Raw genomic sequence first — 26,457 nt, forward strand, 5'->3', positions numbered from 1 at the left:
AGCTGTCAGGCCTCATATATACCCTAAGTGCTTTATCTGCGTTATCTCATCTAGTCCTCAACGAATCAAAGAGGGCGGCAGCTCATGGGGTCATACACACAGCCAACGCTTCAGCCCTCATCAAATCCAGGCTTATTTCCCTTCTACCCAGGCATCCAGTTACCACCGAAACAGAAATCTTCCCATCCAGAGCAGGCCAGCTCCGTGACATTGCAAGGATTTCATGTCGCACCCAGGCCCCGTCTTCCTCGCAGGGTCATTTCCAGGGCGGAGGTGAGAAACAGCCAGGGAGCTTGCGTGGTGCCAGAAGCAGAGAGCCCCTTGTGAGCCCTGCAGCCCGCCAAGACCGCCTGCCCCGTGTCTGCGGCGTTGGTCCTTGGGCTAATTACTCTAAGTAGGAATGATTTAGGTAGCGTGAAGGAGACCTGCAGCTCAAGGCCAGATCTTAACTAATCCCATAACCAGAGACCCAGGCAGTCAAGACAGCTGTGCTCTACCTCCCAGAGTGTAGCGCAGTGGTGATTTCAGCCCTTCTGGAGCACAGTTAACGCTTGGGTGTGGCTTAGTAAGCCGTCACTTCCCATTGAGAGGTGAGGCAGGGGTGAGAGGGGAAACAGCAACTCTCTCGCTTGAGCTAGAAATCCTTTAATCTTCTTGGACCCAAGTTTCCTCAGGCCTGTTTTTTAAATCTGAAGTCTGACTTCCTTCCAGTATTCTCTTACATTCTCACTAATTCTTCAGGGGATGGAACAGAAAGTACCTTATTAAATTTTCTGTCTTTGAATGTGCTTGGTGATAACCCAGAGAACAAGATTAAACTTCGAGATGACTTAGCCTTGTTACCCGAGATGGATGTAAACGGGAGGTGCTCCGTGGCTGATAAGCAGAGGGTCATTGACTTACGGAGGTAGAAAACGTGAACCGTTTCAAAAGAGGTGAGCCCGCTGTAACCCCCAGCGACATGCACATCAGCAGGCCACCATCTGGATCCCATACATCAGAGCCGTGAGTAACGGAGCCAGGCTCCGTAAGGGTCAAGCTCTCGTTAGCGTTTGCTGTTGCATTTAGAAACCTTCAACTGAAGCGTGACGGAATCCGGAAAGGAGCTGCAAAAGTGATGGAAAGTTTCGAAGGCAGATTCTACAATGGAAAGACTTGCAGATTTAGATTTATTAACCAAGATGAGGTACAAGCTAATGAAAGCACCCAAGTGGGTGACAGGCAACATTTGATGTCCGTTCGTTCAAAGAATATTTATTAGCTACTGTGGAGGCACAAAGACGGTACATTCCCACCCTTTCAAGCTAGAATGGGGTGGGGAAGGGAAATAAAAAAGCCTAAATGGGGGTCTAAAATGCATTTAGACACTAAGAGGTCTTGATCATAAGGGTTATTAGACCCTAGATACCTAGTCATTGGAAGAATATGGGATTTCCTATTCAGAGACTTTAAATAAAAGAGCCAAACAGTATATTTACGGAGATCATTTGAGTTTGGCAGAGCTTTCTGATGCAAATCTAACCTTATGATACTTGGGTGCCTTCTTTATCATCAAAAGAAACAGAACAGTGGATGCTGCAAATTCCTGATTGAAGCATTCCTCACGTTGCCATCCGAGCCCTGAATTGTATGACAATGTCACTCCATGTGGAAGTACAATTCCTGCTCCGTCCCCTCAAAGAAAATCTTGCCGAGATTTTGGTTGGATCACAATAGAATTGTTTCATTTCTGGAGGGTTGACAATCTCACAACGTCGTGCTTCTTGTATCCATGATTATGGTATAGCTCTCTGCTGGTGTGGGTCTTTCGTTGTGTGTGGCAGTGTACTACAGTCGTCCCTGCAGAGTTCGTGCATTTGATGCTTTTGTCATGCTGGTGTAAATGGCACAGTCTGAGCCCATCCCCCTGAGTGCACACCCAATAACTCCTGTCCATTCTAACACTTCTACTCACCATCAGTGTGGAAAAAAGTAACCCTTCGCTTTTCCTTCTCTACAGCCAAGGTGCCTTTTCCCACATCTAGTTTGGGAAGGCACAGCAGCTTCCCTGCAGGAACTCTATTTCAGAATCCAAACTTTGCAGGCCAGGAATTATTCTTTTGGCCTTTCCAAATTCCTCCAGATGGCATTTCAACTTACCCCTTTCATTTGGTTTTTGATCTGCCTTCTACAAAGCTTTCATATCTTGCAGTCCATGAGTTGAATCATCATCTAGCTATTTCCAACCTAGGAACCATGTAAACATATGTTTAACATTTATTAGAAAGAAATTTGCTCTTGACACGATTTAAATTTTTTAAAAACCAGTAAAATGCTAATTTTATTTTTAAATACATATGCTCCGGGAAAAAAAGCCAAAAGAAAACGCACGCAAACTTCCACAGTGTTTATCTCTGGGTAATTAAATTTTATGAACTATTTTTGTGCCCGTCTATATTTTTGAAAATTTTCTCATACTCAGAGAAAATAAGGCTTTCAAATGGCAAAGAACATTAAAAAAAACCCATATTAAAATTACGGACTCGAACTTTACTTTCCACCTGATTGTGTAAAGTCTATTCCAGTTTGCCTGTGACAGTCAAACCTGGTATGGCACCTCGTAAGACAGGCGAGAAAGATGAACTTCTTTTCGAGGCGTGTGAATTTTCCCGTCAGCTCTCACGAGCTGTAAAGCCTCGCCCTTCGCGCTGGACTTTGTAGCACCCGTTTCGTTTTGCAGTCCCCCCATTCCTGGCATGAACCCCGTCCACCGCGCGCCCCGGGCCCGCTCGTGCGTCCCCGTGGGCCGGCCCGGTGACCGACCCGTTTGTCGACAGGCTCTCAGGAGTCGGACAGCTCGCAGTCGGCCAAGAAGGACATGCTGGCGGCCTTGCGGTCCCGGCAGGAGGCGCTGGAGGAGACGCTGCGCCAGCGCCTGGAGGAACTCAAGCGGCTGTGCCTGCGAGAAGCGGTGAGCCGCCCGCGTGCCGTCCCCGCGGCCTCTGTCCCAGCATACGGGCAGGGTCAGGGTGGGTGATAGGGAGAGGGCCAGAGGGGGCCTCCCCGGACGCAGCGTTCCAGCCCCAGCCCTGTGCCCTGAGAGTAGCAGGGTGAGTGGGTGGCGCTCCTTAGAGCCGGACCTGGCAGGTTGCAGGGTGGGACCCCCACAGGGGGAGGCAGAGGGCAGCTCATAGGATGGCCCCTTCTTATTTGCAGGGCACCCCAGCGTTTGTAAAGCATTTCCTTAAAGGATGTTACCCCCATCCTAAGACTGCTGGGTTTATGGTCGGGGGGGTGTTTCTTTCTCTTGGGCTCGGGAAATTGTACGGCAGGGCATCCTGCGGGCAAAAGGAAACCAGCACTTTGTTTAATGCGGAAGCCCCTGTAAGCCTCGGGATCTGGCGTCCCTTTAACTCCCTCCCTCCTGGCTGCTTTCCTTAATGAGATCTTAGCCTCGTGGTATTTTAAAATTTTATGTGAAACAAGACTTCCTGGAGCCTGTGTGCACTCTGCTCTCGGGTTTCCTTGGGATTTAGGGTCTGCTGCAGACTGTCTCTGTTTATCTCATTGTTTGCTTACACCTTCCTCTGGTTACTCACGACCCTTCATTAGCACGTTTGGAGGCCTCGTGTTTTACTGTAACATATATCACCGTGCAGGCATGTGCACACGTGTGATGCTGAATGTGCGTGCACATGTGGGTACTGTGTGCACATGTGGTCACTGCATGTGAACATGTGTGATTCTTGTGTGTGCATACATTTTTGTGTGCGCATATGATTGGTGCATGTGTTTACACATGAGTCCTGTGTGTGCATGCATGCATTTGTGTGCGTGGTTGCTACATGTATGTGCACATGTGCGAGTCCTGTACGTGTGTGCATGTGTGCCTTTGTGCATGCATGTGGTCGCTGTGTGTGTGCATGCACATGTGATTCCTGTGCATGCATGCATTTGTGTGCATGATTGCTGCATGTATGTGTGAGTCCTGTACACGTGTGTGCATATGCCTCTGTGTGTACATGTGATCGCTGTGCGTGTGTGCACACACGTGCATGTGCTTGCCGTGGGCCGATGGGTAGGGTCTCTGGAGAAAGACTGAAGTCCACATACGTGACAAGAGGTGGGTGAACAGTTCAGAGGAGGACGTCTGCAGAGGTCCCCAAATGAAGTGGAAGCGGCAGATTCCCCTCCCCCAAATAATAATGCCTTGCAGCAGGAAGAATGAAACAAGGGCCACAGAGTGAGATCACATCACATTTCAACTCGGCTTGATTATGGTCTGGATTGATTTAAACTGGAGCCAGTTCAAAGCAGCACCGCATTCGCACAAATCCGTTGCAAATCTTAGCAAAGCCATGGGCCTGCCCGGGGGCATGTGCTACACGACCCCATCAACTTCAGCAACATTTTTATAAAGAATATGCTGGAAGGATTAAAAAAATTGGGGGTTCCGGTGTCAGCCTCTAATAACTTGTAGAGCTGCGTTTTATTTTTCAGGAGTAAAAGTCACTAAACCCAATGGGGAGTTGGCGTTAGAAAATTTACAAAGCATTTCAGGGCAAAGCTTAGCTTGCCTTAGCAGAGTTCCACTGCCTCTCTTAAAAACAAAAGCTAATTCACGGATGCCAAAGGGGCCAACGTATAATGTTGATACAAGAAAGCGGAATTTGGGAGGGAGAAGTGACCCAGCAGGTGGATGGCTGCTGGGGTGTGCCCTTGGGTGGCCGCGGGTGGGAGAAGCCTTCTTTTGCTCCTCTGTTCTGTGGTGTCTCTGAGCCAAGAACTTCAGCCAGGCGTGTCTTGCAGCACGTGAGGGCCCCAGGAGCGGAACAAGGGACCGAGTCAGCTGGTGGCACGGCGTGGAGAAGGAGCCTCCGCGCGGTGCTTCAAGCCCTTCTGCTCCCTGCGGCTCAGGTTCCGTGCTGAAATCAGATCACCCTTCTGGAGAATCACACACCTGCAAGCGGATGGCAAAAACTCAATACCCACCCCCCTTTCTTTCTTAAAACCCCAGACACTTTAGAGAGTGAGAAAGCAATGGCAGTTTTAACCATTTCCTCCGTTGTGGAAGTTTCAAGGTAAAAGGAAAACCCTGACAACGTAAAGTCCTTGGTGTGTTGTGTTCCTTACTGGCAGGCTCTAAGGGAAGCGGCTGTGTTGCAGGATACACACGTAAAACCACCCTGGAGACCAAATGTCTTTAAAAAGGAAGAAAAATCAGGGGAGAAAATGGCAGAGCGTCTCGTGCGCAGTTGGCCATTGTGCTCTGAAATGCTTATGCTGAGAAGAGGTCTGAGGGTTTGTGTCTTGGCAACCAGAACACAGAAGAAAAGAGGCCCAGGTGGGGGGGAGTGCATGTGCCCCCACGTGCACGCACACACGGGCACGGTCAGGTGGCAGGAAGAGGGCCAGCGTCACGCCGCGGGCACGCCCTCAGAGGGACCCGGGCTCTCCCACGCCAGGCTGTCCAGCGCTAAGGCCTCCTGTGTGCCTGCCGGTCGTGCCCGAGAGGAGATAGCCGCTCTCTTCCTCTTCGTGGCAGCCTCGCGTCTTCCTGTAACACCTGCCTCGATCGGGGACTAGGAACTTCGAGGGAAAGTGCCAGCTCTATCACCGGAGGTGCCTGCGGCCCACACACCCTCTATCATGTCTCTGGAAGCTTCTCTGGGCAGCTGGTGACTTGGATGAGCTGCTGGTTCCAGTCTGATCTCGACTCGGCCCCGATGTAAAGCACAGATACGGAGCCTGATTCCAACCCTGCTATCCCCCCCGGGATCCTCAGCTTGCTCAGGGGCGTTGTCGGTGTGGAATTCCATTACCAACCTCACCGCCAGTATACTCGGGACACTCAGATTCCCAGGGCCCAGAATACACACACACCGGGTGTTTTTAAAACGGCCTTGTCAATCAGGTGGATGTCATCTTCAGTTTCTACTGACATTCCTATTTGAACCACTCAGTACTCATCTTCAATTTCTAAATTCTGTGGAAATGCGCTTTTCTGGGACTTGCCCCCTAGATACCGCTCCTCATCAGAACACTCAGTTGACAGAGTCTGCATGTGGACTTTGGGAGAGAATATTTGAGGCAGGGGGCAGAGGTTGGGAGCGAGAGGGTTGAGACCTCGAGGTGGCCCTGACTGGTCAGGACACTGGTCACGTTAACAAGCGGGCGACATTCGGTTTTGATTGCAAAAGCCCAGGCGTGCCCCTGTTCGAGTCCCAGGAATTTACTTTGGAAGAAAACTCTTGTGCGTGTCTCCTCTTCTCCTCCCTTTTGACTTGCGCCCTCACTGCGTGACCTTGTGTCTGAGCCCGTGGCAAGCGTGAATCTGCTGCCCCGAGCAGGCGTGGGCTCTTGGCGGTGTGTGCGCGTGTCCCGGAAAGCGAGTGTGTGTTGGTCTCACCTCCCCCTCCTCTTCACGCAGGAGCTCACAGGCAAGCTGCCCGTCGAGTACCCCCTGGACCCCGGGGAGGAGCCACCCATCGTGCGGAGAAGGATCGGAACTGCCTTCAAGCTGGATGAGCAGAAAGTCCTGCCCAAAGGAGAGGTACGCCTCACGCCGCCCTCTGCCCTCCTCGCGTCTGGGTCCGGGGGCGGCCGGGTTTCCCAGCACTTCTGCCTCATGCCAGTTTCTTTCCCCTGCTTTCCAGGGTGGGCTGCCACACTGTGGGTGGCCCTCTTGGGTGGGTCAGTTTGCTGCACGAGCAAGCGTTTTCATTTCGGTTGGTGGTGGATGTCAACATCAGAGGCCCATCAGAAACAACTCAGCGTGGGGAGAATGTTCCAGATTCACTCGTGCATGCTTGCCTTTTTAATGGCCACCTAGCCATACGTTCCTCACATGCCTGGCATGTAGCCAGGGTCAGCAGGTGCCAGGGCCGTTGGGGGGCACGAGGGACAGGCCTGGCCTCTCCTGCCCACCTGTTTGGAGGTGCCCCTGAAAGGGTCGTACCCCGTCCTCTGGGACTGAGTGCCGGTGCAGCCTAGAGCATGCAGAATTAGGGAAATCAACAACAACAACAAAAACCTGTGACTGGGCGATTCGTCTACAGCCTCAGACCAAGGGCACTTAAGGCAGGATTACTTTCAGGCTTCAGGGTCAGGTCCAGAAAAGGTCTTCCCAAATTCATTCTGAATGTCATTGAACGTTTTAATACTCAACAATTTTTAAATGTTACTGGAACAAGGAAGAGGGCAGGAGTCCCAGACAATGGGAATGGGAACTCCTGCACATTTTTAGTCTTTTGAAAAAGCAGCGAACAAAAAAGAAGAAAGGTTTTTTGTTTTAAATCAGTGAGACGACATTGGGGTCCTCATGTAATCCCTGCGGAGGGTGGGGGTCACAGAGGACATTGAAGCTCAGAGGTCCAGGTAGGTGATGGACGGCCTCCTGGGACTGGCCCAGCCACAGCAGGCCCCCCGAGGACCAGTGGACACACCAGGATGCTGATTCCCAAAGTAGAGTGCCACCTTGGGTGGTCACTAGGATGACATGAGCCAGTGCTCATTCCAGGGCATCGGACATTTAGCCCTGTGCCCATCACCTGCTTGATGCTCAGTCCCTGCCAGCTGCCTTGGAGGGAGGAGAACATGCTGGAGGAGGAGAACATACTGGAGGAGGAGATCCTGCTGGAGGAGGAGAACATGCTGGAGGAGGAGATCATGCTGGAGGAGAACATGCTGGAGGAGGAGATCCTGCTGGAGGAGGAGAACATGTGGAGGAGGAGAACATGCTGGAGGAGGAGATCATGCTGGAGGAGGAGAACATGCTGAAGAGAGAGAACATGCTGGAGGAGGAGATCATGCTGGAGGAGGAGATCATGCTGGAGGAGATCATGCTGGAGGAGGAGAACATGCTGGAGGAGGAGAACATGCTGGAGGAGGAGATCATGCTGGAGGAGAACATGCTGGAGGAGGAGATCCTGCTGGAGGAGGAGAAAATGCTGGAGGAGGAGAACATGCTGGAGGAGGAGAACATGCTGAAGAGAGAGAACATGCTGGAGGAGGAGATCATGCTGGAGGAGGAGATCATGCTGGAGGAGGAGAACATGCTGGAGGAGGAGATCATGCTGGAGGAGGAGAACATGCTGGAGGAGGAGAACATGCTGGAGGAGGAGATCATGCTGGAGGAGGAGATCATGCTGGAGGAGGAGATCATGCTGGAGGAGGAGATCATGCTGGAGGAGGAGAACATGCTGGAGGAGGAGAACATGCTGGAGGAGGAGATCATGCTGGAGGAGGAGAACATGCTGGAGGAGGAGATCATGCTGGAGGAGGAGATCATGCTGGAGGAGGAGATCATGCTGGAGGAGGAGAACATGCTGGAGGAGGAGATCATGCTGGAGGAGGAGAACATGCTGGAGGAGGAGAACATGCTGGAGGAGGAGAACATGCTGGAGGAGGAGAACATGCTGGAAGAGGGTACAGAGACTGCCGTGTTGAGGGTTCACCCGGCTTAGAACTGGGGTGGCGCGCGGAGACCAGGAAGTGGCCTGGCCAGGCGTTTTTCAGGTCTGCCTGGGGAGTGTCGTGTCCCTTGTCACCGGGCAATACCTGGTGCTGAACTTGGAAACGGTGCCTGCCTTTGCAGCGAGCCCACCATCTTACCCCGTTGCTCCACACACAGCCTACCTGCCTTGCTGCTCGTCCACGCCCTCCCACGCAGCGCGGCGTTAGTTCCCTGAGAATTCCAAGCGTGTCACAGCGTATTCGCCGCCTCCTACCGACTACCTTTCCTACGTTAATGACAGGGTACAACAAATTAGCTAGCATGCTGCAGAGTTCCTCTGGGGAAGGAACTGGCTCCCCCACTGCTACCTGTTTCCCAGGTACACTTTGAGGCCTGGCGCTTGCTCGACTTGCACACATCGTGGCCAGAGCAGCGGGCACTGGTCCTGGGCTCCCACAGGCCTGCGGGTCCCTGTCCCCAGCCGTGGCTATCGTCACAGCCCGTGACCAGCTGCTCGGTGGAGTCCACTCTCGCCCCACAGCCTTTGTCCTTGGCAATGTGTTCATTGTCATACCTGGGTGGGAGGCTGGGACGTTGACACCTTTTCCCGAGGGGAGCTCCGAAGCAGCCAGCGTGGAAGGCGCTGAGATGAGGTTATGCTCTCGGTCGTCCCGTTGGACCTGTGCCTTTTTCTCTCACTCAGGCTGAAAGAAAAGTCAATAAAATCCACCTTACACGTTGGTCCTAGGTGGGGGTGGCCGGCCTGGGGAGGTGTACCCAAGGCAGGAATATTTTATTTGGCCCCTAAATAGGAAGAGGAGTTGATTCCAGCAAGTATTATTTTTTTTCCCATAAGTTTTTTTTCACATTTTTTTGTCTTTATTAATTTTTTTAATATTACATTTAAAAAATATGAGGTTCCCATATACCCCCCACCCCCTCACCCCACTCCTCCCCTTATAACAATAATCTCCTCCATCATCACGAGACATTCATTGCATTTGGTGAATACATCTCTGAGCACCGCTGCACCTCATGGTCAGTGGTCCACACCATAGCCCACACTCTCCCCAGTCCACCCAGTGGGCCATGGGAGGACATACAATGTCCGGTAACTGTCCCTGCAGCACCACCCAGCACAACTCCAAGTCCCGAAAATGCCCCCACATCTCATCTCTTCCTCCCACTCCCTACCCCCAGCAGCCACCATGGCCACTTTCTCCACACCAATGCCACATTTTCTTCGATTACTAATCACAATAGTTCATGAGTAGAATATCAGTACAGTCACATCAGCCCTCACATTTAGCCCCGTGCTTGTCACAACCTGCTTGGTGCTCAATAAATATTCGCTGCCCTGGAGGGAGGAGAAAATGCTAGAGAAGGGTGCGCGCTGTCCCGGCCAATGGCAGCCCATGTTTTCTCGCCCCCAGGAGGCCGAGCTAGAACGTCTGGAACGAGAGTTTGCCATTCAGTCCCAGATCACGGAGGCCGCCCGCCGCCTGGCCAGCGACCCCAATGTCAGCAAAAAGCTAAAGAAACAGAGGAAGACCTCGTATCTCAACGCCCTGAAGAAGCTCCAAGAGATTGAGAACGCCATCAACGAGAACCGCGTCAAGTCTGGGAAGAAGCCCACGCAGAGGGCCTCGCTCATCATAGACGGTGAGTGCGGACCCCTGGGTCCCCAGCAGGCTCCCCCGTCTCTTCCCCCACCCAGGGACCCAAGGGAGCTGGAGCCCGGGTCTCCACACCACCTATGCAGGCCACCTCCCAGCCCTTCCTTAATTTTTCCATCCATAAAATGAGGCTGAGAGGGCCTGATACCAGGCAAGATGTCCCCTCCCAGCCCCAGAGGAGAGCAGCTGTCCATGTCCCAGTCGTCTCCTGGAAGAACCTGCCATGGCGAGTTATCTTGCTTGGTGTGTTAGTCAGCCAAAGCGGTACTAATGCAGAGTACCAGAATTCTGTTGGCTTTTATAAAGGACATTCATCTGGGATAGAAGCTTACAGTCAGTCACAAGGCCCTAAAGAGTCCAACTCAATGTACCATAAGAGGTACCTTCTCACCCAAAGTCACCTGCCACATATTGAGGCAAGATGGCGGGCGACATCTGCGAGGGCGCAGCCTTCCTCCTTCCTCTCCAGGCTCCGTGGTCCCAGCTTCTTCCGGTCTCAGCTGTAGGCTGGGACAAGTCTCGTCTCTCTCCCTGTGCTCCTTTCTTTCCTTGCTCAGCGGCTCTGGTCTCTTCACCAGGTCAGCTGTAGACTATCAGGCCCATCCCTCTTCCGGGGCCTCTGCCATGTCTAATGAGCTGCCTCTCTTCCTCTGTATTCTTCTTCTCTGTGTATCAACTTCCATGTGAGAGTCTGTTTTATCATCCCAAGGGGGTGGGACATCAACCCTGTATGCCCTGATGACCTGGTCAAATCAAAACCTTAATCTTATCACAAGACATCTCAACTGCATCTAATATAAAGGGTATCACACCCAGAGGAACAGACCAGTTTCCGAACATAATCTGTATCTCTTTTTGGAATTCATAAATAATATCAGATTGCCACAGTTGGCCACAGGACTGCTCACACAAAGTACCAGAAGTGGATTGGCTTTTATAATGGGAATCTTATTAGGGGTAAACGCTTTTAGTTCTGAGACCATGAAATGTCCAAATAAAGTCACCATCAGAGATGCCTTCTCACCAAATTCAGCTGTTGGTGATCTTGAGGTCCTGCCACCTGGCGAGGGAAGATGGCGACTGGTCTCTGCCCAGGTCCCTGCCCCGCCTCAGTGCTCGCCGTCTCCGGGAGCTCTGCCATGAGCTGTCAGGCATGTATGGATTGTCTCTTCAGCCTGGAGCTGCTCCATGGGCCCAAACTCTTGGGGGCATTGTGGCCCAGCTTTGGCTGCTAGCCATCCTTTAGTCCTTCTCTCACACATGGCCGGGTCAAATGGCAGAGCTCCCATTTCTGTGTGTGTCTCTCTCTGTCTCCATTTATGTAGGACTCCAGGAAGAGGGTGCAGGCCCAACCTCAGTCATGCCTCACGGATGTAGTCCAACCAAAGGCAATCTAATCAAGTGAGCTAATCAAGGTCCTGTAACTGAATCTAATGCAACCAAAGGGTCCCACGCCCTCAGGAAGGGATTAGTTCAAAAATGTCATCTTTTCTGGGATGTACAACAGAACTTCACACTATCATAGCAAGTTCTCAGCACTCTTCTCATCCTCACCACGAGCTGAGCAAATTGCACTAGCCCAGATGCAAAAGTGAGAAACCGAGGCACCAGCGTGCCCAGGGACCCCAGCTGCCCCTGCCCGATGTGACAGGTGAGGTGGCATGACAGGGTACCCTGTGGCGCTCTCTGCTGCCCCTCCCTGGCCACCCAACCCCCACCCAGCAGCTTGCAGGGGTTTCCCTCCCAGCCGGCTGTAACTGCCTCCATCAGAGCTGACACTGGAAGGACTAGACCACCCGCTCTGATTGTCCTGAGCTAGGGTCAGGGCTTGGAACTAGGGTGATTTGTATGTGTTAAACCCTAGGCGGAAATACCTCAAAATCGATCAAAAGGATAAAAGTCTCCAAATGGTGATGATCCATTTTATTCTGTGAATTCTTTAAAATTCCTTGATAGTTTAGGCAGGATTTTTCTCCGGGAACTTAGAAATAGCATCTGGCTCTACATCACCCTAATGCTGTTAACCAAGAATGAAAGATTTTCCCCTCCTCCTTCCAGAGCTAAGGTCAGCCCTGCCCTTTTTGTCTTGTGCCTGGTTCGATCTCTCTGCTCTGAGCAGAGCCTGGGGGCTGGGAGCCGGAGGCACGAGGTCTGGGTGGATTCAGCAGGGCCCTGCCCTCCGCCTAGCCAGGCACAGTTTCCAGATCATTATCTGTGCAAACTGAGGAATGGTCCTGCCGAGGCTGTGGACAATTTTCCCCTTTTTATTGTGGAAAAACATACATAACGCAAAATTATTTCAACCGTTGTTCAGTTCTGGGATGTTAACTGCACTGAACATGTATGCCTTGCACCGCTATCTAGTTCCAGAACTTTTTCATCATCAGACAGAGGCACCCACCCCTTGGGCAATAAAGTCTCATCCCTTCCCTCCCCCACCCCGGCACCCGCCCCTCTGCTGTCTGTCTCTAGGAATTTGCTTATTCTAGATATTGCGTATAAGAGAAAGCACGGGCTGTCTGTTCTTCTGCGTCTGGCTTATCCCACTCGACACGAAGCTCATCCGTGTTATCGCGTGTATCAGGACGTCATTCCTTTTTTTATATAGTCGATTTTTTCAGTAGCTCAAGAATCTCTCTTCTCCATTTTGCTCTCCCACTGAAGCTGTTTGCATCACGAGGGCCCATTTGAATTAGAGAAGCTGTTCGGGTTCTCCTTCATTCCTTAGCCTGGGTTTCTTACTTTCAGAGATAAAACTCGAAACTTAGACTCCGAGAGCCTGAGACCGGGAGGGCAGAGTGACCGCGAACCAGCCACCCTCCCCACCGGCGGCCCCCATGAGCACTCAGGGGGCCGCCCTCCTGTCTCCCGCCCGCGCGTGCGCTCCTCCATGATCGAGCAGTGCCTATAAACACGAGCCTCTGAGCGGCGCGGGCTGCTTTCAGCTCACTGGTTTTCTCTACTATCGTCTCAAGACGTTTATCGTGGAGCCATTTATTTCCAAATGCACAAAGCCGTGCTCCTTGCCCTGGTTTGGCATCTGTAGGATCAACAGCAGGTGACCTCCTCTGGTTGAGTCGGCACACGTCCTGCGTTTGTGCTGGGACGAGGACGTGGCCGGCCTAGGAAGGGGCAGCCTTTACCTGGGCCTCGGGCTCCTCCGCGATGCCGCGTCTTCGCCAAGAGGCCAAACGCGCGGGCGGGCACACACTGCCACGCTCCGCCCGGGGCCCGCCCCAGGGACCCTCCACGGGGACGCCCGGCAGCCCGATGCTGTTTCAGGGGCTGTTTCTGGCTAGAAGGAGAAGGAGGCGGGAGGGCGGCAAACGCCGGATCCCTGCAGAGGCAGCTTGTCTGCGGACTGTGCTGATAAACTCACGGCCTGGGGCTTTTGTCTCCTCAGATGGAAACATTGCCAGCGAAGACAGCTCTCTCTCGGACGCCCTTGTTCTGGAGGACGGTAGGTTGTCCTCTGCCTGCCTGGAGATTCGGGGCCCAGGGTAAACCGAGGCTAACCTGAGCGTCGCCCGGGGCAGTGCCAGGCACAGGCAGGGCCGGCTGGAGAGGGCGGCCGCGTGCTCGCCCCTTCTCTGGTTTCCTGGTACTCGTGGCTCTGGCGTGCGCAGTGCTCCCTAAACGTGTGTGTTGGGATTTCAAGACCTGAGGCCTGAGCCTGAGCAGTGACTCCCCTGGCACAGCCTGGGGTGGTGGGACGGAGCAAAAGGAACCTTCTCTGCCTCCCCGAGACTCCCTGGAAATGAACAGGGAAGTGTCTCTTTAGCTGCCTGGTCAGGCCGTGAAAATGGCCTTTTACTGAACTTGGGATGTTCTTAGAAAGACAGAGCCGGCGGCCCTCAGCCACGGGGGAGGAGAGCCGGCCAGGCAGGAGCCGTCTCTGAGGACGAAGCCAGTGGGCATTGCACCAGACCTGGGGAGGCGGGGGCACTAATTACAGGGGGACAGAGGAAGTTAATGCCTGCGTCCTTGAGGCCAACCTCGGGCTGGCAGTGGTGAGTGCCTCCTCGGCTGGAAACACGAAGGGACTGGCGACAGTCCTGGTAATTGCGGTAATCGCGGCCGCAGCCGAGGAGGAAGGCTGGCGCGTTAGCCATCCGGCAGCCCTGGCCCTGCTGTGCGAAACGGGATTGCAGGATTCTCATCGTCCGCTCCGTGACACGGGTGGGGAGGATACGGGGCTACCGGGTGATTTGAGGAGCGGGGTTCCCATGCCCTGTTGCGTGTGTGAGGGGGTGCCTCTGCACCCCGTCTTTCAGAGGAGGGGACCAGCTTAATGTCCTCCATCAAAGAGGAGCTAGGGGAGCAGGCGTGATGACGTCGGCCGATGTCGAGCCATCGCTCATGACGAAGCTTCTCCCCATGTCCGGCCCTGGGCCCCCCAAGTGTTCCCTTGTGACCTCTCTCTGTCTAGGGTCTCTGTCCTTGACCAGTTGAGGGCCCAGGAGGAGGGAAGTGGAGAGGACGCTAAGGGTTCAAGTCCAGGGACAGAGAACTCCTCTGTGGAAAGGAAGTTGGAAGTGGGCCTCGGGCCGCGCACAAGGGGCCGGGTGTGCCCACGCGGGGCCCTGCGTTCCCCGGGTGCCCGCCTCCTCTCTCACCAGGCATGCTGCCTCCAGCCTCTTCTGTCTTCTCCGGCCACCCTGGAACAGCTTCTTGTCACTAGCCATGGCCACCCGCCCTCCCCGCCCAGCCCCTCTCCCGGCCTTTCGCGTTTGCCAGCTCCGCCAGATGGATATTCCGGAAACGGTGTGCATGCGACACCTCAAGTTCTCCCGTGATTTCAGACCGGACCCTGAGCCCAGAGCCCAGAAGCCGAGGCCCCCCTTCAGTCGGGCCCCTGCTCGTCACCGAGTGGGCACACCTGCCAGTTCCCCAGCCACCCCCTGGGAGGCGCCGCTGAGCACCAGCGCCTGGTGCCTCCCCTCTCCCCGCCCCATCCCACCTCACCAGTCCACTCCTCCACTATCTCTGGGATGCGGGTTCTCGCCCACGGGCCCCTTTGCCAGTTGCTGAAAAGCACGCAGCCCTCCCTGAGTCCACGCTGCACTGTGCATTATTTATCAAGCAGATCACACCCACACCAACACGTCCCCACAAGGGGAATGTTTTCTTGGATCTCCGTTCAAGCACCTGCACCCTGCTCCGGAAGCAGCCTCCTGCAGCGAGTCCATGGCTGAGTTAGTGTTCTCCCAAAGGCGCCACCCAGTAATTTGTTACATTATTGCTCCACTGAAGGCAGGAAATGAGCTTTTATTCATAGTTAATATTTGTTGCCTGTCTCCTTCCCAAAGAATTTAAGACAGTTTCCAAATTAAAACAGTATACAGGGAAGGCATTAAAAGACAATATAGATAGTTCTGGAAGAAAGCAGGTAGGGTAGACACCTAGAATTAAACTGAGCAGCATACCTACGTTCGTTTTCCCAACCAACACTACCGAGCAGCTCCCACGTGCCTGCTCTCCTACAAGGAGAAGGCAGCGACCGAAACAGGCAATACGCCCTGCCCAGTTTTGAGTAAAAGTCAGGCTCCATTCCCCTTGTGGCTTTTCGGAGGTGAAACCCTCCCCATTTTTTTTTTTTTAAGATTTATTTTCTTATTTGTATCTCCCCCCCCCCCCCCCCAGTTGTCTGCTCTCTGTGTCCATTCGCTGTGTGTTCTTCTGTGACAGCTTCCATCCTTATCAGTGGCGCCGGGAACCTGTGTCTCTTTTTTTTTTTTTTTTTTTTTTTTTTAAAGATTTATTTATTTATTTAATTTCCCCCCCTCCCCTGGTTGTCTGTTCTTGGTGTCTATTTGTTGCGTGTTGTTTCTTTGTCTGCTTTTGTTTCTTTGTCCGCTTCTGTTGTCGTCAGCGGCACGGGAAGTGTGGGCGGCGCCATTCCTGGGCAGGCTGCTCTTTCTTTTCCCGCTGGGCGGCTTTCCTCACGGGCGCACTCCTTGCGCGTGGGGCTCCCCCATGCGGGGGACACCCTTTCGTGGCACGGCACTCCTTGCGCGCATCAGCACTGCGCATGGCCAGCTCCACACGGGTCAAGGAGGCCCGGGGTTTGAACCGCGGACCTCCCATATGGTAGACGGACGCCCTAACCACTGGGCCAAAGTCCATTTCCCCTGTGTCTCTTTTTGTTGCGTCATCTTGTGGTGTCAGCTCTCCGTGTGTGCAGCACCATTCCTGGGCAGGCTGCACTTTCTTTTGCGCTGGGTGGCTCTCCTTAAGGGTTGCACCCCTTGCCCGTGGGGCTCCCCTATGCGGGGGACACCCTGCGTGGCACGGCACTCCTTGCGCGCATCAGCACTGCGCATGGCCAGCTCCACACGGGTCAGGGAGGCCCGGGGTTTGAACCACAGACCTCCCATGTGGAAGGCGGGCGCCCTAACCACTGGGCCAAAGCCCTCTCCCCATTTCGCTTCTGCTTCAAGTTGAGGACTGGCGGCACCGCTTTGCCTGCCACGCGATGTGGGCGCCGGGGGAGAGGGTGCCGGGTTCCTGAGGGGCGCAGCGCCCGCAGGGCCGAGCCTCTGACCTGGGCGGGGCAAGGGTGGCCGCTCAGCCTGTCTGTCTCTCTGTCTGCAGAAGATTCTCAGGTGACCAGCACGCTATCCCCCCTGCCGTCTCCTCACAAGGGCCTCCCGCCGCGGCCGCCGTCGCACAGCCGGCCGCCGCCGCCGCAGTCCCTGGAGGGCCTCCGGCAGGTGCACTACCACCGGGCCGACTACGACAAGTCCCCCATCAAGCCCAAGGTGTGGAGCGAGTCCTCCCTGGACGAGCCTTACGAGAAGGTCAAGAAGCGGTCCTCCCACAGCCATTCCAGGTGAGCGGGGCCCAGCGGGGCCCTGGGGTGCCTGGAGCCCATCACGGCTGTCCCGGATGGCACCCACAGGCCCGCGCCGCCTCCCCGGGGCCCGCCCCGCAGCTCTGCGCTCGCAGCGCCCTCTGCTGCCGGCCCTGCGTGGTGGGGCTCGGGGCCCGCGCGGGCAGGTGGCTGGACGCGGTGGAAATCCGCGGGAATTCATTAGGAAATCCCAGGCTGCGCCCTTGCGGAGTGGCCGGCCAGGGCTCAGGCGCGTGAATCCCAGAGCGGTTCAGGGGCGCCAGATGCCCGTGGCCGAAGGGCTGGGACCCCGGCCCTGCCTGGCGAGCCCGGCGCCCCTGCCGCTCTAGGAGGGCCTGGGGGGGCGAGAGGAAGCTCTCGGCAGGCTGTTTGGGGCGCCCACTCTGGTTTCCTCATTTCCTTTATTGCCCCCCTTCAAAGCTCCGAGGGGCTGCTCCAGAGACAGGGCAATTGCATGGGGGGGTCCGGCACAAGGACCTCCACCCCCTGGGGGAGACCAGAGTGGGGGCCCGCGGGGTGGGGAGGGCGGCCCGAGCGCGTCCTGCAGACCAGACGCAGTTCTGCCCGCAAGTGACCCCCGCGCGCCGCGCCTTTGCTCTGCCGCAGCCACCGGCGCTTCCCCAGCACGGGCAGCTGCGCGGACGCGGGCGGGGGCAGCGGCTCCCCGCAGAGCAGCCCCGGCCGGGGCCTGCCCCCCTGGAACTCCCAGTCCAGCATGCCGTCCACCCCCGACCTGCGCGTCCGCAGCCCCCACTACGTCCGCTCCACCAGGTGAGTCTGCGGGCCTCGGGCCCTCCCCGCGCGTCCCCGCCCTCCCGGCGCCCACCAGGGCTGGCCCCACACTGGCGCAGAGAACGGGGGAGCCAGCCAGGCCTGTTCTCCCCTCGGAGAAGGCGGAGTGAAAAGCTGGGCCGCGCTGGAAGCCCGTTTTCCCCGTTAGTCCGCCTGTCCACAGCAGGGCTCCTGCTGTGCTCCTGGCAACAGCAGGGTGGGAGCTTTCCCACCTGGAAGGCCAGCGGGAGGGCCCCGGACGACCTGCGCTGGTGGGAACGCTCACTTCCTGGCCCCCAGGGGTCCTCCGAAGGCCTCCCCTTAGGCTGGACTTGATTTAAATGCCTCCCCCCATCAATTCATGAAAGAGCAAATGGAATGCGCAAAAAATAGGCTTCAGCCACCCACACCTTCGTTTTCTAAAAAGCAGCAGGGCCAAGGTCATCCTTCCGTTGTACCAAAACCCGAGTCCCTAAAACCTCAAAGGACGGATGGCGGGACCCGCCTCGAGGGGCGGGCTGCTTTGGGTGGGATAAGTGTGAGCAGTCCAGGTGAGATGCTCCCATCCGTTCCTTCGCACACTTCCAAGTGTGTGCTCTGCTGGGTGAACGAGAGACACAGCCCTGCGTTCATCAGATTTACGTTTTACTGGGGAGTCACAATAAAGGAATCAACGGAGACATCTGTGTCAAGGGGAGAGGTGCCAGGGGGCACAACGAGGAGGCAAGGGCTAGAGAGGGAAGGGAGGGACTTAAACGGAGGCGTCAAGGGAGTCCCCTCTCACGAGGTCACCTTGAACCCAGACCTGAGTGGTGTGGGGTTGCAAGCCGGGAAGAGCCTCTGGCCACCAAGGCCAGTGTGGCGGGGGGAGGCAGTGGTAATGGATGGAACCAGAGAGGAAGCCACGGGCCAGGTGGCAGAGGGCCGCGAGGCAGGGACCTCAGGTTCCATCCTGGCCAGAGCTCACTTGACCTTGGGTCCCTGTGGCCTCGTGAATTTCAGAGTCTGAGCATCCAGTAAGGTGCTTTGCCATGTGCTACTGAGGGATGGGTATCGATATGGACTCCTAAAGTGAGTGGGTTATAAACAAAGTAATGTGCATCTGCAGCATTCTTTTTTTTTAATTGTATATATATATATGACATCAAAGTGGCCTTTTTTCAAAGCACACAATTCAGTGGCATTAACTACATCCACGATGCAATGCAGCCATCAACACTATTTCCAAAAGTTCTCATCACGCCAAGCTCTGGACCATTAGCATAACTCCCCATTCCCCTTCCCCCCAGGCCTCGTGGCCTGTATCCATTCTACTTTTGTCTCTAGAATTTGCCTGTTTTTGGCACTTCATAGAAGTAGAATCATACACCATTTGTCCTTTTGTGTCTGGCTTATTTCACTCAACATGTGTCTTCAGGGTTCACCATGTCATCACATGCATCTGGACGTGGTTCCTTTTTATGGCTCAGTAATATTCCATTGTGTGGGTCTGTCACATTTTGTCCATTCATCTGTTGATGGACATGTTCCAACTTGGGTTAGTTCCACCTTGTAGCTAGTGTGAATAATGCTGCTGTGAGCACTGGCATACACGTTTGAGTCCCTGTTTTTAATTCATTTGAGTAAATACCTGGAAGGGGAACTGCAACATCATACAGTAGTTCTACATTTAACTTTTTGAGAAACTGCCAAACAGCCCACAGGGTATGGGCTGTTTTATGTTCCCACCAGCAAAGCATGAGGATTTCACAGTTTCTCCACACCTTCATCAACACTTGTTATTTTCCTTTTTTCTTTTTTTTGCAGGGTGGGGGGGAGACGAGTAGCCATCCTAGTAGATGTGAAGAGGCATCTCACTGTAGTTTTGATTTGCATTTCCAAAATGTCTATTATTGAGCATCTTATCTTGAGCTTATTGGCCTTGTGTACCTCTTCTTTGAAGAAATGCCTTTTTAACTGCCTTGCCTGCTTTTAGATTGGGTTGCTTATCATTTTGTAGTTGAATTGAAGCAGTGCTTTAAAACACAATCTGGATGTTAAACCTTCATCAGACATAATTTGCAACTGTTTCCTCTCATTCTGTGGGTTGTCTTTTCACTCACTTGATAGCATGTTGTGGTAAATACAAAAAAAGTATTTAATTTTAAGGAAGTCCAGTTTACCTTTTTCTTTTGTTGCCTGTGCTTTTGTTGTCATATTTAAGAAACAATTGCCAAACCCAAGGTCATGGATATTTGCTACTTTGTTTTCTTCTAAGGGTTTCATAGTTTTAGTGCTGAAAATGTAGGTCTTTGATCTGTTTGTGTTAATTCTCACATATAGTGTAAGGTAAGGGCCCAGCTTCCTTCTTCTGCATGTGAGTGTCTAGTTGTGCCACCACCTTTTGTTGAATAAACTGTCCTTTCCTCATTGACTGGTCTTGGCACCGTTGTAGAAAATCGATTGACCACCAGTGTGAGAGTTTGTTTCTGAGTTCTCAGGTCTATTCCCTTGGTCGAAATGCCCACCTTTGCTAGTGCAAGGCTGCTTTGATTACTCTGGCTTTGTAGTAAGTTTTGACATCAGGATGTGTGTGTCCTCCCAATGTATGCTTCCTTTTCAAGACTGTTTATGTTTTCAGAGCCCCTTGAAATTCCATATGAATTTTACAATGGTATTCTCCATTACTGCAAAGAACACTGTTGGGATTTTAATAGGGATTGCACTGAATCTGTGTGTCACTGGGTAGTATTCACATCTTAATAACCCACAAACACAGGATGTGTTTCCATTTATTTAGGTCTCGTTTAGTTTATTTTGGCAATGTTTTTGTAGTTTTCATTGTACAAGTCTTGTGCCTCCTTGGTTAAATTAATTCCTAATTTTTTCGTTCTTCCTGATGCTATGTAAATGGAATTGTTTTCTTAATTTCTTTTTTGGATTGTTCACTGCTAGTGTGTAGAAATATGACGTATTTTTGCTGGTTGATTTTGTACCCTGCAACTTTGCTGAATTCATTTATTAGCTCTAGCAGTTCGCTTTGTGGATTCTTTAGAATTTTCTAGATACAAGATCAGATCCTCTGCCAACAGAGATGGTGTTATGTTTTCTTTTACAATTTGGATGCTTTTTATTTCTTTTTCTTGCCTAAATGCTCTGGCTAGAACTTCTGGTACAGTGTTGAATAGAAACGGTGAAAGCAGACATCCCTGTCCAGTTCCTGGTCTTTTGGAAAATTTCACCATTGAGTGTGACATAAGCTGTGGCTTTTCATAAATGCTCTTTATCATGTGGAAGAAGTTATCTTCTATTCCTTCTTTCTGTGTTTTAGCATGAAAGGGTGCAGGATTTCATCATGCCTTTTCTGCATCTATTGAAAAGAACATGTGATTCTTTCCCTTCCTTCTATTAACATGATGTATTCTATTGATTGATTTTCATATGTTACATCCTTGGGACGAGTCCCACTTGGTGATGGTGTAAATCCTTTTAAATACTGCTGAATTCAGCTGGCTAGTATTTTGTTGAGGATTTTTGCATATGTATTCATTGGGGATATTGGTCTGTTGTTTTCTTTTCTTGTGGTGTCTTTGTCTGGCTGCAGTATTAGGCTAATGCTGGCCTCATAGATGGAGTTAGGAGGTGTTCTCCCCTCTTCAGCGGTTAGAAGAGCTTATTTATTATTATAATGTTTGGTACAAGTCACTGGTGAAGCCATCTGGTCCTGGACTTTTCTTTGTTGATAGGTGTGGGGGGATTTTTTGGTAGGTTTTTTTATTACTGCTTCAATCTCCTTGTTATAGGTCTGTTCAGATTTTCTATTTTTCCTTGAGTCCGTTTTGGCAGTTGGTGAGTTTTCACTTGCAGCATTCATTTTTTAAGTGCTTTGTGTTCCACCAGCCTTCCGTATCGGTGTCTCCAATGGGGAACAGAAATCTATTTGTATGGGTTTCATAGTAGATCTGGTTGAACTATATAAAGTACCTCTATTGGACTGGTTTTTTGTTTTATTTTAACCTTAAAAAAAAAACGGAACGGTCAGGTGGTTTAACGCAGTACTAGAAGAGTGTCTATCTTGGTCCTCCATCATAAAGAATCCTGCCCACCTTTTAAAAAAATTTTTTTAAGCCTCAGATACAGGCCCTTTTTTTTTTCACCCAAGTTCTCAGTCCTCCTTCCCACTCCCGCGGCGGGCTCCGGGCCCTGCCCCCAGAGGTCACGGGTCCCTTCCAGTTGTCTTCGCCTGGGAACAGTACGGAGTCTGGGCCTCGGAGCTCTCCATTCCTAGACCCCTGCTCCGGGGAGGGCCTCGCCCCCCTTGCGTTCTGCGGGTTCCTAGGTCCAATTGCCGGGGGTCCCCAGGGTCCCCTGCGGACACCCCCCCACACACACCCCCGGCCCTCCCCTCCGCACCCCTGGGCCCACCCCGCGTCTCCCCGCAGGTCGGTGGACATCAGCCCCACGCGCCTGCACAGCCTCGCACTGCACTTTCGGCACCGCAGCTCCAGCCTGGAGTCGCAGGGCAAGCTCCTGGGCTCCGAGAACGACGCGGGCAGCCCCGACTTCTACACGCCGCGGACTCGCAGCAGCAACGGCTCGGACCCCATGGACGACTGCTCGTCCTGCACCAGCCACTCGAGCTCGGAGCACTACTACCCCGCGCCGCTGCACCCCAACTACTGCACGCTGGCCGAGGACTCGCCGTCCAAGGCGCGCGCGCGGCAGCGGCAGCGGCAGCGCGCGGCGGGCGGGCTGGCGGCCGCGCCCTCGGGGAGCATGCCCGACCTGGCGGCGGCGCGCGCCGCGGGCCCCGGCGTCTACCTGCACAGCCAGAGCCAGCCCAGCTCGCAGTACCGCATCAAGGAGTACCCGCTGTACGTGGAGGGCGGCGCCACGGCCGTGGTGGTGCGCAGCCTGGAGAGCGACCAGGAGGGCCACTACAGCGTCAAGGCGCAGTTCAAGACGTCCAGCTCCTACACGGCCGGCGGCCTCTTCCGCGAGGCCTGGCCGCCCGACGAGCCCGACGCGGGCCGCCTGGCGCCGTCGCGCTCGCAGGTGCTGCGCACGCCGTCGCTGGGCCGCGAGGCCGCGGGCCGCGCCGCCGTGTCGGACGAGCTGCGCCAGTGGTACCGGCGCTCGGCCGCCGCGCACAAGGAGCCCGCGCGCCCGGCCGACGGCGCCGCGCACGGCTCCTTCGTGGCGCACAGCAGGGTCACCAGGATGCCCCAGATGTGCAAGGCCACGTCAGGTGAGGCGCGCGCCCCCCCACCCCCGCCACCCCCTCCCCGGCTCCCGAGTGTGCGGAGGGGTGAAGGATCCCTCTGGGGGCCGGAGGGCGGGGGCGGCGCGGGCCCGCTCCCTTCGCGCAGGTCCACGGTCCCCCCTGGCCACGCGTCTCTCTAAAGAGAGAAGCCTGAGAGTTAGGCGGGGGTCAGGGGTTACCCAGGCAGACGTGAACCTCAGCCCGGCAAGAGCGAGGGGCCAGCAGGTCAGAGGCGGGCGCTGTGCTCCCGCAAAGGGAGGCCGGGTTGGGGGGGTCCTGGGGCCCTGAGATGTGGCCAGCGGCAGCAGGTGGCAATGGAACGGCAGGTCTGAGCGGGCACTGGACGGTGCCCGGTGAGTTAACGTGACGCTTGGCTGCTGCTCCTTCTCCCATTTCAGTTAGCTGTGGACACAGTAATGTTCCCCGAGTGCTTTCAGTCCTCTCCTGGCGTTCTCAGAGCTTTCAGGCTCAAATGAAGGTTTGCCTTGAATTGTTGCTCTTGGAGCATTGAGCAATACCGAATCCTATACAAAGTGGAAGAAACGCTCGTGTTCTTAAGAAGTTACCTTCTCTCCACTTTCCTTCTCAAAGACTAATAGGGAAACTGACAAAGTGATGACATCTTAACGATAGAGAAAGCAAGCAAAGGAAGATTTTGAGACATAACGAAAATGATTTTTTTTTTATTGTAAAAATAAAAAGAGCCAGAAGCAGATGGAAAGAACTCCAAGTGAGGAATTTGACTCATGGCTGGAGAGAAAATTGTTTAAGATCAGGGGAAAGGGGAGTGATCTTTAAAAAAGGACTAGTGGAGGATTCGCCTTTGGGGAGCTGAGGTAGATGCACGGGGCCTGGAGAAGCAGGGCAGAGAGGACGAGCCGGTGGGCCAGGTGTGCCCAGCCTCACACTCCCTCGTTCTGTCCAGTGTCCCCATTGAATTGTTTATTGTGGCTCCTTGGCCAAATAGCAAGCTCCAGGTAGGAGAATAAAAATGACTTGGGCCGCCAGGAGTGTGTCCTGACTTCAGGGTCCAGAACCTTCTCCTTATCTCCTTCTTCACCTCAAACCAAGCCCAGTGGAAGTTGCCATCGACTTCCCAGGGCGATTTCAAGAATGAATGAATGAATATGTTATATATACCTTTTATTTATTTATTTATTTATTTATTTATTTTTAAAGATTTATTTATTTTATTTAATTTCCCCCCCTCCCCTGGTTGTCTGTTCTTGGTGTCTGTTTGCTGCGTCTTGTTTCTTTGTCCGCTTCTGTTGTTGTCAGCGGCACGGGAAGTGTGGGCAGCGCCTTTCCTGGGCAGGCTGCTCTCTCTTTTCACGCTGGGCGGCTCTCCTCACGGCCGCACTCCTTCCGCGTGGGGCTCCCCCACACGGGGGACACCCTTGCGTGGCACAGCACTCCTTACGCGCATCAGCACTGCACATGGCCAGCTCCACACGGGTCAAGGAGGCCCGGGGCTTGAACCGCGGACCTCCCATATGGTAGACGGACGCCCTAACCACTGGGCCAAAGTCCGTTTCCCTATATATACCATTTAAAGACCCTTCTAGAAGAACCAGTGGTCTGTAAATATTGCCAGGAGAGGTCTTTATGTTCTCTCAGAATTGTAGTACTTCTCTAGTAGATTTACTTTACTTCAGGAGATCAGGTAAATCTTTTGAAACATATTTTTAGACTAAGAAGATTTAAGAAGCTGTTCCTTAAGTTTATTGATGATAAAAATTCCCTTTGCCGAGAAAACAAAGGATGTATTTAAGTATGATTTACTTTTCACTAAATTTTCCCAACTGGAGTTCTTTTTTTTAAGGGAGGTCCTGGGGATTGAACCCGGGACCTCTTACATGGAAACAGGCACTCAAACCCTCCAGCTAGATTTCTACACTGCCCACATCAACAAACTTCCAGTAGTCAGATTTGGAGGTGCTCCTAAGAGCCCGGCTCCCATCACCGTGGACTGGAGTTGCAAATAAACCTGAAATGGCAAAGATAGCTGGCTCTGAGAACCTTTCTGGAGGTCCTCTGTCCCTAAGGAAGGGCACAGCTTTAACGCGCCAGCCACATCAGATAGTACCCGGAGGCACATCTCCCTGATGCCCAGAGAAAGAGGCCCTTCCTGCATTAGCCCCCCCCAGCGCCCCCCCTGGGGCCATGGAGGTCTGGTTTCTCTGCTGCGTGGACAGCACAGCAGGCCCTGTGGCAGGGGGAGAAGGGGGGCACAGGATCCCAGGTCAGTCTGCCTCGGAGCAGAGCTGCATGGTTTAGGAGGAAGCCTAATTGGCAGGGGTTCCTTATGGGTGGGGGGATGTCGGCTTCCCCGCTGTGACCTTGCTGTGGAGTCGATGAACCCTTACCGTGGGGTCATTCCCAGCACCCCCAGCACGTGACCCTTGGCCCCTGGGTTCCCGCAGAGCAGCGGGCCATGGGCTCCTTCCCGTTTCTGACCCCACCTTCTCTTTTCCACCCCGCGGACAGCTGCCTTACCTCAGAGCCAGAGAAGCTCGACGCCGTCAAGTGAAGTTGGAGCCACCCCCCCAAGCAGTCCCCACCACGTCCTAAGCTGGCAGAGCGGGTGAGTGCCTTCAGAGCTGACCTCCTCCTCCTCCTCCTCCTCCGCGCTCTAGACGGCGCCTCGGGCTTCCCCGTGAGCCGGGAAGAGGGGGCAGATAGAAGGTGGTAGTGACGGGGATTTATCAGCAGATGGAGGGTGGGCGTTTGTGGTCCCTGGGCGACGTCCTGCTGAGAAGCCCCGGTTTCCGCTGCCTCCACCCCCTCCTGCTCCTCACTCTTCCTTTGAACCAGGAGAACTGTGTTTGCTCGCCTCCTGGGTGGTGCCTCCTGGAATGTGGGGGAGGGCAGGGCAGGAAGTAGAACCGGGCTGCGCTCTTCAGAATTCAGGCAGCCTTGTTCCCAGCAGCTTGTGGCTCCTCGGGGTCGGGACTGGGTTCTGAAGACCCCCAGGCAGGCTTGGAGATGGCAGGCGAGGAGGGCGGGGAGCGGGAACGGCCCCTGAGGAAGCATCTCCTCTCGTGGGCCCCGGGCCGGGCGCTGTTCCACACTCTTCTCAGCGGGTCTCGGGTCCAGGAGCCGGATTCCTCAAAGGGAAGGGCCGGAAGCCGCGTTCCTGGCCAGGCTCTTGGTTCTCAGTCAGGCAAAAGTGCCTCGAGACCTTTGACTGGCGCTGACCCCAGAGGAAGCCAGTATCCAGCTCCTCTCCCGGGTCATGTGTGGGCAGAGAGCTGTGTAGTCCAGGGAGGAGCCGCCTCCCGGGGAGCCAGGCGGACGCCGCCAGCTCACTCTGCTCTGCTGGGGCCCAGAGACATTGCCTCTCCAGGGGGGGTCAAAGTCAATCGACACCTGTTGGCTAAAGGAGGAAGTGGTCCCTTTACCTGAGATGGAATCTCAGTCCCTAATTAGCTGGAGCATCACTGGGGATGTTGGAAAAATTGGTCAGTGGCCCGAGAGTCAA

General features: G+C 54.0%; 1 protein-coding gene across 4 annotated transcripts in view; it reads left to right on the top strand.

Annotated features, from left to right (window-relative positions):
- FRMD4A (FERM domain containing 4A) overlaps window positions 1-26,457 on the top strand; it is a 327,549-nt gene that overhangs the window by 289,331 nt on the left and 11,761 nt on the right. For all 4 annotated transcript variants that reach the window (XM_058282382.2, XM_058282383.2, XM_058282381.2 and 1 more), the window contains exons 15-22: window positions 2,817-2,950; window positions 6,410-6,532; window positions 9,868-10,096; window positions 13,514-13,570; window positions 16,705-16,942; window positions 17,570-17,734; window positions 22,156-22,961; window positions 25,464-25,560. In XM_058282382.2, the coding sequence (XP_058138365.1) occupies window positions 2,817-2,950; window positions 6,410-6,532; window positions 9,868-10,096; window positions 13,514-13,570; window positions 16,705-16,942; window positions 17,570-17,734; window positions 22,156-22,961; window positions 25,464-25,560 (1,849 nt within the window). The remainder of the gene's footprint in view (window positions 1-2,816; window positions 2,951-6,409; window positions 6,533-9,867; window positions 10,097-13,513; window positions 13,571-16,704; window positions 16,943-17,569; window positions 17,735-22,155; window positions 22,962-25,463; window positions 25,561-26,457) is intronic.

This window comes from Dasypus novemcinctus, chromosome 20 (genome assembly GCF_030445035.2).
Source record: "Dasypus novemcinctus isolate mDasNov1 chromosome 20, mDasNov1.1.hap2, whole genome shotgun sequence".
Taxonomy (NCBI): domain Eukaryota; kingdom Metazoa; phylum Chordata; class Mammalia; order Cingulata; family Dasypodidae; genus Dasypus; species Dasypus novemcinctus.